General features: G+C 41.8%; 1 protein-coding gene across 3 annotated transcripts; it reads right to left on the reverse strand.

The window, feature by feature from the left end:
- Positions 1–1,690: 1,690 nt before the first annotated feature.
- On the reverse strand, positions 1,691–14,711 carry LOC119170559 (short-chain dehydrogenase/reductase family 16C member 6). 3 transcript variants are annotated; one of them, XR_012893849.1, is made up of 7 exons: positions 14,270–14,711; positions 10,255–10,494; positions 8,405–8,511; positions 6,286–6,438; positions 4,518–4,643; positions 1,923–2,093; positions 1,691–1,799 (listed from the first exon to the last, which is right to left on the reverse strand). XR_012893849.1 is itself a non-coding variant. In XM_037421751.2 (6 exons), exons 1-6 carry the CDS (start codon positions 14,585–14,587, stop codon positions 2,006–2,008), a joined length of 1,032 nt encoding a protein of 343 aa, XP_037277648.2. In that variant the 5' UTR covers positions 14,588–14,711; the 3' UTR covers positions 1,868–2,005. The 3 variants fall into 3 exon arrangements, 1 of the variants encoding a protein (XP_037277648.2); XR_012893848.1 differs by having other exon boundaries at positions 1,700–1,818; XM_037421751.2 differs by lacking the exon at positions 1,691–1,799 and having other exon boundaries at positions 1,868–2,093.
- Between the last annotated feature and the right edge of the window lie 247 nt (positions 14,712–14,958).

A 14,958-nucleotide genomic window follows, 5' to 3' on the forward strand; every position in this document is an offset into this window, starting at 1 on the left:
TAACAAAAGAAGTAATGCATATTTTTCAATATTTTGACTGCACAATATGCTTTCGATAAAGTGCTGAACAAGCCTGCCTTTTCTTTAGGAAAAGAATTGTGTGGCGCTATAATATGGTCATCATGTTTAAGACCTATTTATAGAGACTACCGATGCTAGCAAATGCACAAATCTAAAGAAATATAAGAAATAAAAGGGTACAGGCGACAGGACGGATATACTACCACACATTCTTTCCTCCTTGTCTTTCAAACCAACGACGATCCACATCGCAGTAGGCTATGACAATGCATAAAACACGTATCTCCTTAGCTTGCCCTGCACTGATTGAATTAGGAACAACGTTATGTTGGCACTCTGCTGTAAATATGGGGGGGGGGGGGGGGGGGTAAAATGATTTTAAAGCCGGTGCAAGTGCTGCTCTAACCCCCAGCAAATGCACTAGGCCATGAAACCTTCTTAATGAGCACCAGATCATCTTGTGAATATTAACTGAAGAAGACAAGATAATCACTGCGGACTTCCAAGTCTATTGATCCCTGTTTGACTCACGACATTAAAACTGACAAACTGGCCTGCCACCAATCATATAAGCAGTCTCCAAAAAAAAAAAAAAAAACATGAAAAAAACGAAAAAAAAAAAAAAACCCCAGAGTGATGATACAGAACGAAACGCAATTTACAATACCACAGGCAATGCTCTATGCCAAACACTGAAGTTGAGCTAGAACCGCTAGACTGAGCAGTTGAGTCTGACAAAGAGGCAAAGGCAGTTCCTATGCCATGCAAAACAAGATGTGAAAATAATACTAATATATGGACAACTCTCAATCCACAAATGATGATGGTACTAAAATTTATCAACTGGATTTGTTAAGTGCTTCATATAAAGTAACATAACTATATATAATACATGTGAACCTTCTGTGCACTTCTTGGAGACCTGCATACAGAGCAAGCTTTCCTGAGCTACATGTTGGTGCTCTGTTTCCTGAGCTGCCTTATAACAATGCTAGTGCCTCAAGCCAGCTGCATAACGCTGTGGCAACGAGAAATACCTATATGACTACCTTATATGCATCACTTCTTAATTAAACAATAAAAATGGGACACCATAACTGGAGACGTCTGAAGGCTGAGGAGACAAGGCAGCCGTCAAAAAATTCACCTGAAGTGCTAGAAATCACATATAGTACAAGAAATCAGAAGTTTGTCAGTAACACACCTCTGCTTGCAGTTGCCCAACAACACATGATGGATCTGGGCATAAATCTCTAAAAACAAACAAATGCTTCAAAGAGGAAAATCGTTTGCGGAGTAAAGAAAGTAAAAACATTTAACATTCAAACGTGAAACGTTAACATATGAACCCACATACTATGCGAGTCTACTTGTTGTCTTCAGTTTCCAGCAAGGCCAGCCACACCACATTTTTTCAACTGAGTAGTACTACTACTAGCAATCCCTCCGAAGTGATAAGGTTCTGGAGGGATTGCCAGTAGCTGCAACAAAGGTTCGTCTGTAGGTTCGAAAACTCAAAACCAAGTGGCATAGCTGCGTTCGTTGGTGTTTGCACCTGCGATTGAGACATGTGTCTACAGTAAACTTGTTTTCAGCGAAAAATCGCGAACATTGGCTCTGGAAGTGGTCTACAGCCAGCAAATGCAAAATTTCCGTACCTTCTATGACTCAAAGTAAAGCCCTTCAAGCGGAGAACGTGGAGAACGGCGGTGTGTAGAGTGAGGTTGCAGCTGGCCCAGCCGAGCTGAGTCGAGACTTGGCGACTTCAAGACTGAGCCCTGAAGTGAGAATGGTGGACTGGGCGTGTTGGTTTAGCATGTCAGAAATGTAAAGCATGAGACAACGACAATCGACAGAAGGAGAGCACGCGCAAAGTGACGCTCTATGTGTGTGCACTCTACCTCTCTCCGCTGCCATTGTCGACCCTTAAACTTCAAATGTGCGAGCTCCAGAGGCGAGGGAGACGACAGGCGGTCAAGGCTCATCAAAAGACTGTGCCACCATCGGTCATGGGGTTCACCATGTAGTCAAGGTACTCCTGCACGATCTTGCCCACACTGTGGGGAAGAATACTGGAAAAGGCAAGAGAAATGGTAACGTTAGAGAGGTTGAGATATCAAAGCTCTAGTTTGTCAAATCGTACCTAAACAAAAGTTGGCCTTAATTGTGGAGTTGAGTCAAAACATTTATTTATTTATAGATACTGCGATCTTTCTTCAAGATCTTGGCAGCATGGTACATAACAGGTGAACACAACAGAAAAATAACAATGGGAAACAAACATATAAAAATACTTACTGACGCACTTTCAAGACAAAAAAAGACAAGCAACATTATTCTAATTCAAATTGCACAGAATATCCGTTAGCACAAGTAAAAAAGAAAGAAAAAAAAAACGCATGAAGCATCTCGGTTAGACACGGAAACTGATTTCTACTGAAGGTGTGACTACAATTGCGACAGTGAGCCCTGTGTAACAGTTTTATTGGGCAGTTTGTTCCACTCGACTATCGTTCTAGGAAAGAAAGAGTACTTGAAACAGTTGACACGTGTTGTAGTGAATGAAGTAACAGCTAGTGAGTGTGTGTGCCTGGTAGCATAATTTGTTGAATATGCATGGTGTGACGTGTCTATTTTGTACTGACCTTTTATTAACTGAAAAAAGAATTTTACACAACATACACGATTTCGATTACTTATAGTAGGTAGGCCACTTTGAGATACAAGGTTAGTGATTGATGTGCGGCCATACATATTGTAGATGAATCGAACAGCTTTTTACTGTAAGCTTTGAAAGTTTGCTATTCGGTTTTAGTGAACATCTCATTAGACGACGGCATATTCTAAAGCAGGACGTACGAGTGTTTTATATGCCAACAAACATACTGCTGGTGTTGACTATTTTATTACACACCTTAAAAAGAATAACTTACGTCTGCAATTTGCTAGCGCTTTGTCAAGGTGTTTTAACCACGAGAGATCACTTGCTATGTAGAGGTCCGATCCGTGCGCATTCATTATGGGAGAAAAAAAAACATTGAGCAACAAAAATGATTCTTCGCGCATTTTGCGGGCCAAAATAAGCAATACGGTCATGCAAAATTTTCACTGTTATAACTCCCATGACTTCTTTCTCCTGTGCAATGAACCCTCTCCCCAAACTGACGTCAACTTTTCTGAAAAAAAAAAAGTGGGTTCAATACGCGAGTAAATGCGGTATATTAGCACTTCTTTTTTTAATGTTACCCGCATGTACACAGTCTTTTCAAAATTGATGCACCATTGCTTACACCAACGAACTACCATAGTAAATCCCTGTTTAAGCTAACCTAGTCTTTCCGATTTGTTATTTCTTTATATAGCACACAGTTGATATATAACAAAAAGAAAAGTGGTCCAAGAACGGATCCCTGTGGAATGACAGACTTGACAGAAACTATATCTGACACGGTTTTATCCACATCATTGAACTGACAGCGGTCAGTTAGGCTGTAAGCCATTCTATCGTTTTTTTCATTTTTCAACACAGCGCCCGGCTTAAGAAGTTTAACATGAGAGACCTTATCAAATGCTTTGCTAAAATTCATAAATATGGCATCTGTTTGTTTTCTTTTGTTCACACTGTTAGCGAAGTCATGTACAATCTCAACGAGCTGCATGATTGTCGAGTGGCCATTTGTAAAGTCATGCTTCCTATCTGTTAACACTTTATCTTCATAGAGAAAACTAATTGTATGTTTGTAAATGATATGCTCTAAGAGCTTACAGGAAGTTTAAGGTAATGAAATTGGCCTCTAATTTTTTATGCAAGCTTTATCCCCTGATTTATGCAAAGGCTTCACCCTAGAAATTTTCCAGTCTTTCGGTAATGTTTCCTTGTTAACAGATCTTGTAAACAAAACATTAAAGTATTTCGCACAGCACTCTGGGTAAAGCTTTAAAGAACAGTTCAGGATACCATCAGGTCCTGGGGATTTCTTTATATCAAGCTTTAACAGTAAATTTAGAATGCCATGTTTTGAAATAGTAAGGTCAGGAAGGGAAGGCAGTTTTGTAGAGAAGCATGGTAGACAACTGTCATCACTTATAAATACACTTTTGAAATGGTCATTAAATTTACCACACACTAATTTCTTATCCCGCACACTTTTACCACTTACAAAAAAAAAAAGTCAGAAGATGGAGAAGCCAGCGTTACAACCCTCCAGAGCCTTGTCAAACATTCAAGCCAACTAGGCAGAATATAAAGTTCTGTACTTCTATGTGCCGCTACAATAAACCTTTCTGTCAGCTACTGAAGTTATCTTGCCGACCTTGCACCACCACACAGTGGAGTCATTAGAAGGTATCGGTGTTCCCGCCCCAAAACGAGGTGTACAAGGTTGCCACACAAGACTGGCGAGACAATGAAGCCCGCTGAACTTGTGCAAGATGTATGCATGTAGTTACACTTTCTGTCCCTTAACAACTGTGACTACTTCAGAAGCAGCACTCACAGGGAAAGCTTGATGATGAGGTTGAAACTCTCTGGCAGAATGATCAGCTCCTGGTCTCGGAGCACCCGGCTGACAACAGCACGGGCCGCCACCTTGGCATCCACCGGGGGAAAGATTCGGGGGAACCTACACCCAAACAAGTAACAAGTTCAATTTCTCGCAATCAATATTTGTTAGACTGAATGTGAAGTAACAAAATATAACACCCTTGGACACCCAAAAAAGGAATAGCGAGCCTCTGCATTGGTTATAAACATTCAAATTCTTCACAGCTTGCCAAAACTGACACAATTCTAGAATATGTTTGCCTTGTTGGTCCAGATAAGAACACTGTTGTAGAGAACAATGAAATAAGGACTGTGGTGGATAGAAATACATTGAACATGTTTTTTTATACCGCTACATTAAAAAAATTCAGCAGATCCCGCGTACCTTGGGAACGCAAAGCATGCGGAGGAAAGGTGACCATGCTGTAATTGTTCCTTGAGCGACACGCCATGAAATGATGCCCAATATGTGTATAAATGTTGCATGCACAGATTTATGTTCAAGAGTTGCAGATGTTTATATATCCAGTTGTTTGCACTTGCACAATGGTGGAAACAGAAAAATGAGTATTAGCAATACCAGAAGCGATGAGTTGATATGATGAGCGTGTGGTTGCGAGGATGTTAGCCCTGGACACTGCTACATAAATCAACTTGAACGCATGGCACCCAACCACAATTGGCGTTAACCCGACATGGCAGCTGTATCAAAGGAACACATATGTGGGTTTGTCTTGCTATCAGAAATTCATCCAGCTGCAGCCATCAGAGCAACACAGTGGTGCTTACCAAAGCATAAGCCATCCACTTCCATTCTGCAGTCATCAGCCTAGTCCGCTCAACTCATTCATACTACGTTAGCTCTCATACTTGCCTTTATATTTCAGTAACGATGTACATCCAGACACACGCTGGCGATGAAATAGCTGCCTTTTTTAGATACGCTCGTAATCAGTGGCACAGCAACATCAGTTCACCACAGCTGCATCTAGATGGTGCTACTGCTTCTATTTAGTTTGATCAGTTGCCCATTTTCCACAGAAAAACGAAAAGGAGGAATGCAGTTGTACAGATTTGGGCTGTTGGTAAACGGTGTTTTTGCGCACAGGCACCATGTGAGTTGGTGTTTCACTCCTTTATATGTTAATAAAAGGCTAGCTTGTGCCACACAGTGCAACATGTGCTTGCATTCATACAGTTTCCTAAAATTAGCTAGAGGAAACACTGGTGCTGCGATGGTTCAGGGACCATGAGAAATAAGGTTATGACATAAATTTGCCTGGTCCTCAGGCTTGGCGACGGCGAAGTGCACAAGTGGCTTCGTTTATTGCTGTGTTTTGGATTTTTTTTTCTGAAGGAAAGAACAAACTGTTTTTCACTTCGTGACTTGATTTTAAGTGGCAAGCCTAAAAGATTAGGGTGGTGAAGCGTAACTGCGGAACATTTGCCTTTTTTTTTTGGCCGCGCGAAGCCAGAACAAACATAAAATACAAAGACTAGGAAAATTCATGTCATACTCATAATTCCCATGCTTGCTGAAGCGCCATGCGTTTCAGCTTCCATAGACATCATCAGCATCAGAGCTCCCTCTAGTGTATATTTAGAAAACTCTGTGCCTGCGTTGATGCTGACACGCACACTAATGCTTAAGTAAATGTTTTATGCTATGCCAAAGGTCGCCACAAATAAGCCTATGAAAGAATGACACCTGCTGCACCCACCATGCACTCAGGTAGGGCAGTCCCATGTTGGAGAAACCGTGGGACAGCACGGCGGGGCAGATGGTGGTCAGCCGGATGGCTCGTCCTGCCTCGGTTTGCGAAAGCTCTCGCTCCAGCGACATCATTAGGCCCATCACCGCAAATTTCGATGCGCTGCAAAAGTACGTAGAAAGTGAATGTAGCGTTCCAGTGATTTCCTAACCAAACTGGTAGGAACCTTGACAGCTTAGAAGCAGGTACTCAAGCAGTCAAGTTTGATTTAATGCCTGGGAAAAAATACACCAGTTAAATGCACGTCATTGGAACATGCTGCTCAGATGTTCTTACGTTCTGTGATTATTGGAAAATATATATTTGCATTCAATAACATAGTGCTATATAGTCACAGGCATACGTAAACAGTGGCATATGTTGTCTACATTACTGGTCCTATGAAAGGTCTCCAAACAGTTGATAGCCGCATTGGTGGCGGCTAACAAGTCAAGCCTCCAAGTAGTAGATTGATTGATTGATTGATATGTGGGATTTAAAGTCTCAAAAGCACGATATGATTATGAAAGACGCCGTAGTGGAGGGCTCCAGAAATTTCGGCCACCTGGGGTTCTTTAACGTGCACACAAATCTGAGCACAGGCCTACAACATTTCCGCCTCCATCGGCAATGCAGCCGCCGCAGCCGGGATTCGGTCCTTCCTTGGAACTGCGGGTCAGCGGCCGAGTACCTTAGCCATTAGACCACCGCGGCGGGGCTTCAAGTAATAGAGAGCTCTTGATACTTATTAGTGTCAATAGAATGGGCATGCGAATATCGGCGCATGAAAGTTTAACATGAATGCCATTTAACATGACGAAGTCTTCAAGTACATGGCGATGAGCTCTAATAAAAGATCTTTCCTGCCTTATCATACGATGCAAAACCTTGTTTTATATTTTAGACTTAAAACTGCACTGATATACTGGTTCAGTTTCTGTACACGCCTTCCTTGACAAGCGAAATGATTATGCTTACCCTCTCGAGAATTATACTCGGAGAATCTAGAAATTTTGCAAAATGCAAGCAGACAAAACAGCTTACCAGGTCAAAACTGCCTTTATGACCTTACACTAATAACAGCCTGCCTGTTTCTTCATTCTTCATCACGGGAAGTTGTTTACACTCAGGCAAAGCAATTACCTCAATCAGGTGGCTTGGTTGGGCCGGTGATGAGAAAAACAGATTGATAAAAGCAAGTGGTTCTCACATCTAAGCTTCTTGCCCCGGTTTCCAAGGCTCAAGACTGGCGCACCTTTATTCACGCTAAACTTACTAGACTGCACCGTCAATTTAACTGATCTTCGTTAAAGAGAAGAGTAAAAAAAGATAAGAAAACAAAGCACAACAAGCATGGTGCTACCGTACTTCCAAATAACATTTGTAGAAAAGTTAACAGAATGCATAATCAAAATGAAAGATAACCTGCAGACATGACACACAATGTTAACACCACTAAAGGCAGTGTGTGAGCTGGGTTCAAGACACCAGAGTGCTACCGTGTTTGACAATGACAACAGAGAACTGGTCGGTCCTTTAGGGTCAGAGCCGTAACTAGGGAGGAGTTGAGGGGGTCTTGACACATTGTCCAGTGATACTGAAGTATCAACACGTCTTCCTATTGACCACCATTTGCCAAAGTTAGCTATTCTATACATATATATACGTCCCCCCAAAAAAAAATCCTGAGTATGGCCCTGTCTCCTGTGGTATGAATTTTTCCTGCTTCTGTAGCCTCTCCTGACCACTTGACACATTCACCGTAAGTATGCATAATTGAGCCATTATAAAAGAGCTCTTTTGAGTTAGTTGCGAATTACTGAACTCGCTCGAACCCTTACCCCGTTGATTCATCGATTTGGGTTGAATGCAAGCCTAAACCTAGAAGCTGGGGAATGCCACTAAAACGCCGGCGCCATTGGTGGCATTCAAATGCGCGGCTCCACGGACGTATGAAAGAAGAGCGTAAACCGCAAGCAGGTACGACAGAGGTGAATTCTAACATCTCAAATCTTATTGCTGAAAAGGTGTAGAGTGCCTTCAAAAAGCCAGCATCATGTGAAAAGCCCGACCTGGTACTTGCACTCACCAATATTCGGTGTAGTTTGCTGCTCCCACCAGCCCAGCGAGAGAAGAGACCGCCACGATGTGTCCCTGCTTGCGCTCAAGCATCTTGGGGAGGAACTCCTGGATCATCTGAAACCAAACGAAGTTTACCAAAATAAAACACGCTTGCTTTGGACCAACGCTTTCAATAACACAATCACAAACCCAAATGCACAACTTTCATGAATAATAATGAATAATTAATTTATTACAACTACCAGCAGCAGAGGAATAAGGTCTGTCCCCATTCTTGCTGCAATAAGTGCCCGCTGTAAGAAAACCAGGCATAGTTGTTACCATCCTCATCTTGTGCACTCGCAGGCTTTTTAGTAAAATTGACAGGGCTGAGCGAGATACCACTCTCAGTGTTTTTGTGGCACACCCACTGCTCACTTTTCGATTTCGTACTACCCAAAGCAGAAAAATTTTCCATGTTAAAATTTATTATTAACTAGTACTTACTGTTCCTATGGCCAATCTTTTGGTCAGTAACAATTGCAGACAATGGAAAATGTTCTAGTGTGGCTGAAAGAATATTGTCACGTGCTTGCTCAAGAAAGACGGCAGTTGAGCATGTGCCACGAAGGACTAGGAAATGGACGAAGGAGAACTCGCTTGCGCGTTCTAATTAAAAAAGATCGACCTGCTTCTGGTGTCTCAATCTCTGCGGCAAGACCTCTGTTTTGATGTCGTCACAATATGAAAGACATGCAACATAAAGCAGTACTATGAACTGCATAAAGCCCATACAAAAGCAGCTATATCTGTGAAACCTTCCATCTTTCAGATGTCAAAACTGTGTTAACCAAGTTCCCTCAAAATATATAGAAAGACAACGTTATTTTTCAAGACGCATTCGATTTTATGGAAGTTATAATGCCATATTATGAGCACAAGCAAGACAGAAACAATGTGTTATTGCTCAACCGATCCACAATCCACATTTTCATTACACTAAATGCATCTGGCATATAGTTTCATGACAAAGAAACTAGGCAATATCTCTATGTGAACCATCAATATGGTCAATTATTCAGTGCAAAATTAATGAACTTGCCTAAACTTGATCCTTCTAACTTTAGGATTACCCCACGACTTCTTACATCCATGTCTCTGAAGTAAATGCCTAACCTCAAACCTTTGCAAGACAACGATTAAAGACACCTTAGCTTCCGATTTATCCAACTTAGTAGTTTTCAGTACGTCACAAATTGACATGATTAGAAAAATTATAATTCATGGTCAGCTGCTTCATTGAGATTACCTAAGATTTAGTGCCAGGTGTGACCATAAATGCCTCAATTCAGGCTTTCAAACATTCTGCCACAAATCACGTTGAACACACTGCCCAAATGAACCAGAAAGAATAAACAAACCTGACAATATGCTTTCCTCAATGAGTCCAAACCAGGTAAAAAAACAAAACATGCACTGCCTAGAATTTTCATTGTGGTTGATAAAATGCAGCCTGGAATTTCCTTCTTGTCATATTAATGTGAAATTAGATTTATGATAATAGACTAGTGAGGGCGAAGGTGAACTCAATCTTTATTCCTTGCACCTTTTAAGGTGTCTTAGAAAAGTTTACAGTTCTAGAATTACACATAGTTCCCTTTGTTTTACATGACATGAAAACAGTGTAGACACTCTTTAAACGAAACCTGAAGGGACCAGGAAAAATGTTTTCTTGAATTAGCGGTTCCATTTACTGAGACGAACAGGGGTGGGGAATTCGAATACGAAATCAATCATATTAGAGGCAGTTGTTTCATTTAAGCAGCAGTTCCACTGAATAGATGTATGTTTTCCAAGAGTCTACTGTATATCACTTACCCAGAAGTGGGACAGGGTGTTGACTTCCATGGTGCGACGGACCTGGTTTGGGTTCATGTTGAGGATGGGCATGGCCTGAGCGATGCCCGCATTGTTCACCAGAATGTCCACATCTCCGATGAGCCGGCCGATCTTCTGCGCTGTGTTCTTCACTTGGTCCTCGTCGGTGACGTCGCATGTGAACGAGAATCCTTTCCCGCCTGATGCCCGGATTGTCTTGGCCAGTTCATTGTTGCGTGCCTGCACAATCGACGTGAAATTTATTGTACTGATTCATGATTAAAAAAAAAGGAACATTGCTTAACTTTCACAGTACAGGGTAGTACCAACTTGCCGATAAACTGAACTTTACTGCAGAATTTCAGTGGTTCTCCATTGACAAGCTAAAAGAGAGATACGATATGGCACAAAAGGTATGAAAGAAAAATTGCAAAATTATCAAATAGTTTAAGTCTTGGGTTATTGGCATAATCAAAATTAAGCAATAAATAAGAGCCAATTAAGATGTAGTAGGCCAATGTTATTTATAGTGGAGGGGTATAATTATATGTAGCTTTAGTTTGAATTAAATGAGCAAAAAAGAAATATAAAGGCTGCAATGTGCCATAGAAGATTGTGAAAGGTGCAAAGTAAGTCTAACATTCATTCATAACCAGTATAATACAGGCATCTTTGATCCTCGACATTGTGAATTAGCATCAACCTTTTGAGGCAGGGTTGCAGGAAGAAACTTCAAAGGATATACTAGGTTTGAAGTCAAGTGTAGTTGAAGATGCCCTCCAGATGAGCTTCGTTTGTTAATTCAAGCATACTGGCAGTGGCTTTATTCATCGTAAGCTGTCGGCAGGCAAAAACACACACGCACACTTGACATTCGTATTAAAAGAACTTTAGATGTCTAGTGCATGACGGGTTTTAAACATATAGAGAGAAAATGACCTGCTTATGTTAGTCTGTGATGAACTTTGTCACTATGTTACTTCATTTTGTTTTGTTGATATAGTAAACTTCCTATGGAATTGACAATAAGTTCAAAAGTGGTGAGAAGCTAATATGTAGACATGTAAGAAGACACTGTTACAAAAATTCTTTGCCAATACATGTGATATCGACAACGAGGTGTATTAGGTTTAAGAGCATTTGAAATACATTTCTATAATATGGAAGAAACTAACAGAGCATTGTTCACAGCTATCTTGAGCTACTTAGGCAGACTTCTGAAGTGAAATTTACGAGCTAATAAACAAATGCTAATCATGAAAATATTTTAATGTACATTGCAAGGCGTAAAGTTGTACCAGTAACTGTTGCAACACACGTGCAGCGACATAATAAAAATTGTTTCCTCGATCTTATCACTAAGGTGTTTATTTTTTCTCTGGGCTCTGAAAAGGGTGTACAAGAAATAGAACTACAGAACCAGGCTCTCAAATGCACAAACGACAACACTCTCAAACACGCCTCGAAACAAAGAAGGGCTGCGTGCACATTTTGAAAGAAAGTAAGCAAGCAATAACAGCGTCCAGCAAGCACTTTGCTTTGAATATTGAAGTGAGCCTTGGTCCCAAGATATCAGAGATAGGCAAACAAAGAACCCGAATGCAAACACACTCATCAGAAACCTTTCTTTTACAACTTGCTTTGCCACCTCGGAACACAAATGATAGCACTATCATCTAAAAGTGCGAGAGAACAATTATCTCATTCTTTTTTTCCCACTTCGTGGGGTTTCTTCTCAGCTTGAATAAAGAAACAAACAAGATAACAGTGAGCAAACAATTTCAATCTGCCTTTCTAAGCTCGTTCAGCAGCTTTTAAAATGAAACCTATGATCTAAGGCAAACGTTACGAAGTTAATATAATTAAACTTTAACTAATTTGTAAACATTGAAAGTGAGTTAGCTAAGACAACTGCAAAGAATACACTCATAATCTGGTTCATCTAGGATGCACTCGCCCCTACGTTATGGTTAAATTATTTCAGTGCAAAGAGAAGTTATTTGCAGGAGCCTAATCTAACAAGGCAGCATCTATCGAGCACTTGATGAAAATCTGCGCACATTTATCGACATGAAAGTACAAAAAAAAAAAAAAGACAAAATCTGTGAAGCTCCTTTGAAGTCGTAAATGTGAATATATTTCAAATAGTTAGAGTAATTCACAATCTCAACTGTATTAGAATACACACAAAATTAGTACAAATCTACAAAATAGACAGGGCATAGGACATCATGGTCCTGCATGCTATGTCATTTTTGGTAGGTGGAATAATCTTTCATACCCCATGAAAAGTTATGTGCATGAGATGAATTTGCTTCATTTGTTATAGGTGTTTCGTTGGTGCTTGTAACGAAGAAACTACCAATAATAGTATAGGAAAACTGTTTTATGATTATTGTAATTATAAATTACAAACTTGCAAATGCTCAGTAGTCAAAAAGTATTCAAGAGACTACTTGTTTACGGACTAGTTATCTCATTTTATTCAGTCTGAAAAATCCCTGTTCACACACCTCTTGTAACAACGTTAACATATGCCACTTTCCCAAATAAACAGCATGTACGTTTCACAAAGACGAGGAGAAATGGACCATGATGACAATATTTTTAGGTGAACGAGCAATGGTTTCGATCATGCAACAAGTAGTAAGCAACCCTTGACATATTCAACAGCATGTGAGGCCCAGAGCAAGTGTCACCTCGCCAGGCAAAGTGTGCTTGCAATACTCAATTCTCGGTGTGATGGGCCATCTAGCGCAATGATCATGAAGCGACAAAAGAACTTTTCTCAGGGTGTGAAATAACTCGACAATTGAATATTTCGCGCCTTTCGGATATAAAAAATTTGAGAACAAAGATGAAAGAGAGCGCACATCTGAAGCTGTTGGCCTAGCATCAAATGTTGCCGTGAACTTCTAAACTTGTCTAGTAGCGATCGTCGCGACGTAATAGTTGTAGGCGCAAAAAAGAAAAAGAAGGAAACAACAACAATGAGGAGAAAGAAACGCCAGAACAAAAAAAAAATTCTTATGTATCGAGATGGCTTGTGGATTTCTTCCTCGTCCACTCAAGGGCACGCGCCCGTGAGCAGGAAAGAAATAAGAATCGGAGGGGGGGGGGGGGGGGGGAAGCGCATTGAAAACGACAAGAAATGCAATCGACGGCGCAACAGCTACGGGGAGAGAAAGTTGGTATTACACCGTATAAGGAAAAAACAAAAAACAAAAGAGGGGGAGGGTGGGGAGTACGGCGCGCGACAGGGAAGTCCATGCATTGGTATACACGCGAGAAAAAGAGCCATCAGGGTACGGACAAGCACTTGAATTGGTTATACAAACAGCTCGCGTCTTTAGATAAAGTTGGCGTTAGCCAGTCGTAAGCATGACGAGTGATGTAAATATAATTCAAAAGGAAAACCAAGTAGGCGCGCGAGAAAAGTACTAAAAAGATTGTCCACACACATGGCACACCACACCGCTATTTCGGGTAGCTTTTAGCGATAAACTCAATGAAAACAAACAGATAATAAAGCCAGGAAAGGTAGAGAAGTAGTTAATGTACTGTTTTGAGAGTGTTGTAGTAATCGTGAAGGAAAGTAAAGAGGAAGAAAAGACAACTTGCTGCCGAAAGGGCTCGAACCTGCTACCTTCGGACGACGCGCCCGATGCTCTACCAAATGAGAGCTACGGCTTTTTTTTTTTAATTATTACTATCGAATTGTGCAACGGCTGCAGCGAGGCTGCGGTCGTTCCTTAGAGCACTTTATCGGTATTTATGTGCACGCAAACGTGGGAGCGGAGTCGGAGTGCCAAGTTAACATGGGAGAGATTTCATAGGAACAAAAGAGATTGCTTCTACAGGCTGGTGCAGCTGCACAATGCGGTGTTGTCATCACGGTGAACTAAGCATTTAAATAGTTAAGAAAAAAAGAGCTGGTAGACTTAAAGCTTTGTCGGAAGCGCATTGGCTGCGCGTAGTGCACAAAATCCTTAGCTGTGCGCTCCGACAAACTCACCTGATCGATGTCGAGTAGCACAACCTTGGCTCCCAGGTTGGCGAACGAGCATGCTATCTCGCGTCCCAGACCTCGAGCGGCTCCCGTTACGACTACTACACTGTTCGAGACGTCCTTCCTCGACTTGGGCACGAGGGTGCGGTACAGAGACTCGACCGACGCCAGCGCGAGCCGGACGAACAAGCGTGCGAGCTCGACGCTGAAGAGGAGCCAGTTGAAGATGCACAGTATCATGCCGGTGGAAGGGTTGTCGTTGTTGCCACCGGAGTCACCACTCCCGAAGTCGTGGTTCGGTCGTCCGTTGCGCGTGTTTATCATCGAGAAGCTCCCGATGTCGCGCGTTGACGATTGAGGTGTTTCGGGTTCTGCGATGTCGCACCGTCAAACGGACCTTCGGATGCTCTGGCAGCTCACGCCTCCTTTCGTCGTCGGCGCCGATGTTGTTCGCACCGGCCAAAGATAGAGCGAACACGCTCAGCCAGTTCGGAAAACGCGCGCCGACGGGACGTAGCACGAGAAAGAGCGTGTGGGGATTGTTTGCTGGTCGCACGCACAATCGGCGGAGGAGAAAACTGGAGAAACTGAGAAGGTTATGCGAATCGAAGTTATCGAAGCCTTGAGGTGGACTCCTCGCCACTCTCGCTGAAGCGGAGATGGAGGAGGAGAGTGGGAAAGAGCTCTCATTCTCA

This window comes from Rhipicephalus microplus, chromosome 2, assembly GCF_043290135.1.
Source record: "Rhipicephalus microplus isolate Deutch F79 chromosome 2, USDA_Rmic, whole genome shotgun sequence".
Taxonomy (NCBI): domain Eukaryota; kingdom Metazoa; phylum Arthropoda; class Arachnida; order Ixodida; family Ixodidae; genus Rhipicephalus; species Rhipicephalus microplus.

Coding starts and splice junctions, on each gene's coding strand:
- LOC119170559 (XM_037421751.2), bottom strand. CDS start 14,587: ATGATAAACACGCGCAACGGACGACCGAACCACGACTTCGGGAGTGGT. Junction 8,512..10,254: donor ACACCCTGTCCCACTTCTGG/GTAAGTGATATA, acceptor GTTTGGTTTCAG/ATGATCCAGGAGTTCCTCCC. Junction 4,644..6,285: donor CTGCCCTACCTGAGTGCATG/GTGGGTGCAGCA, acceptor GTTTGGGTGTAG/GTTCCCCCGAATCTTTCCCC.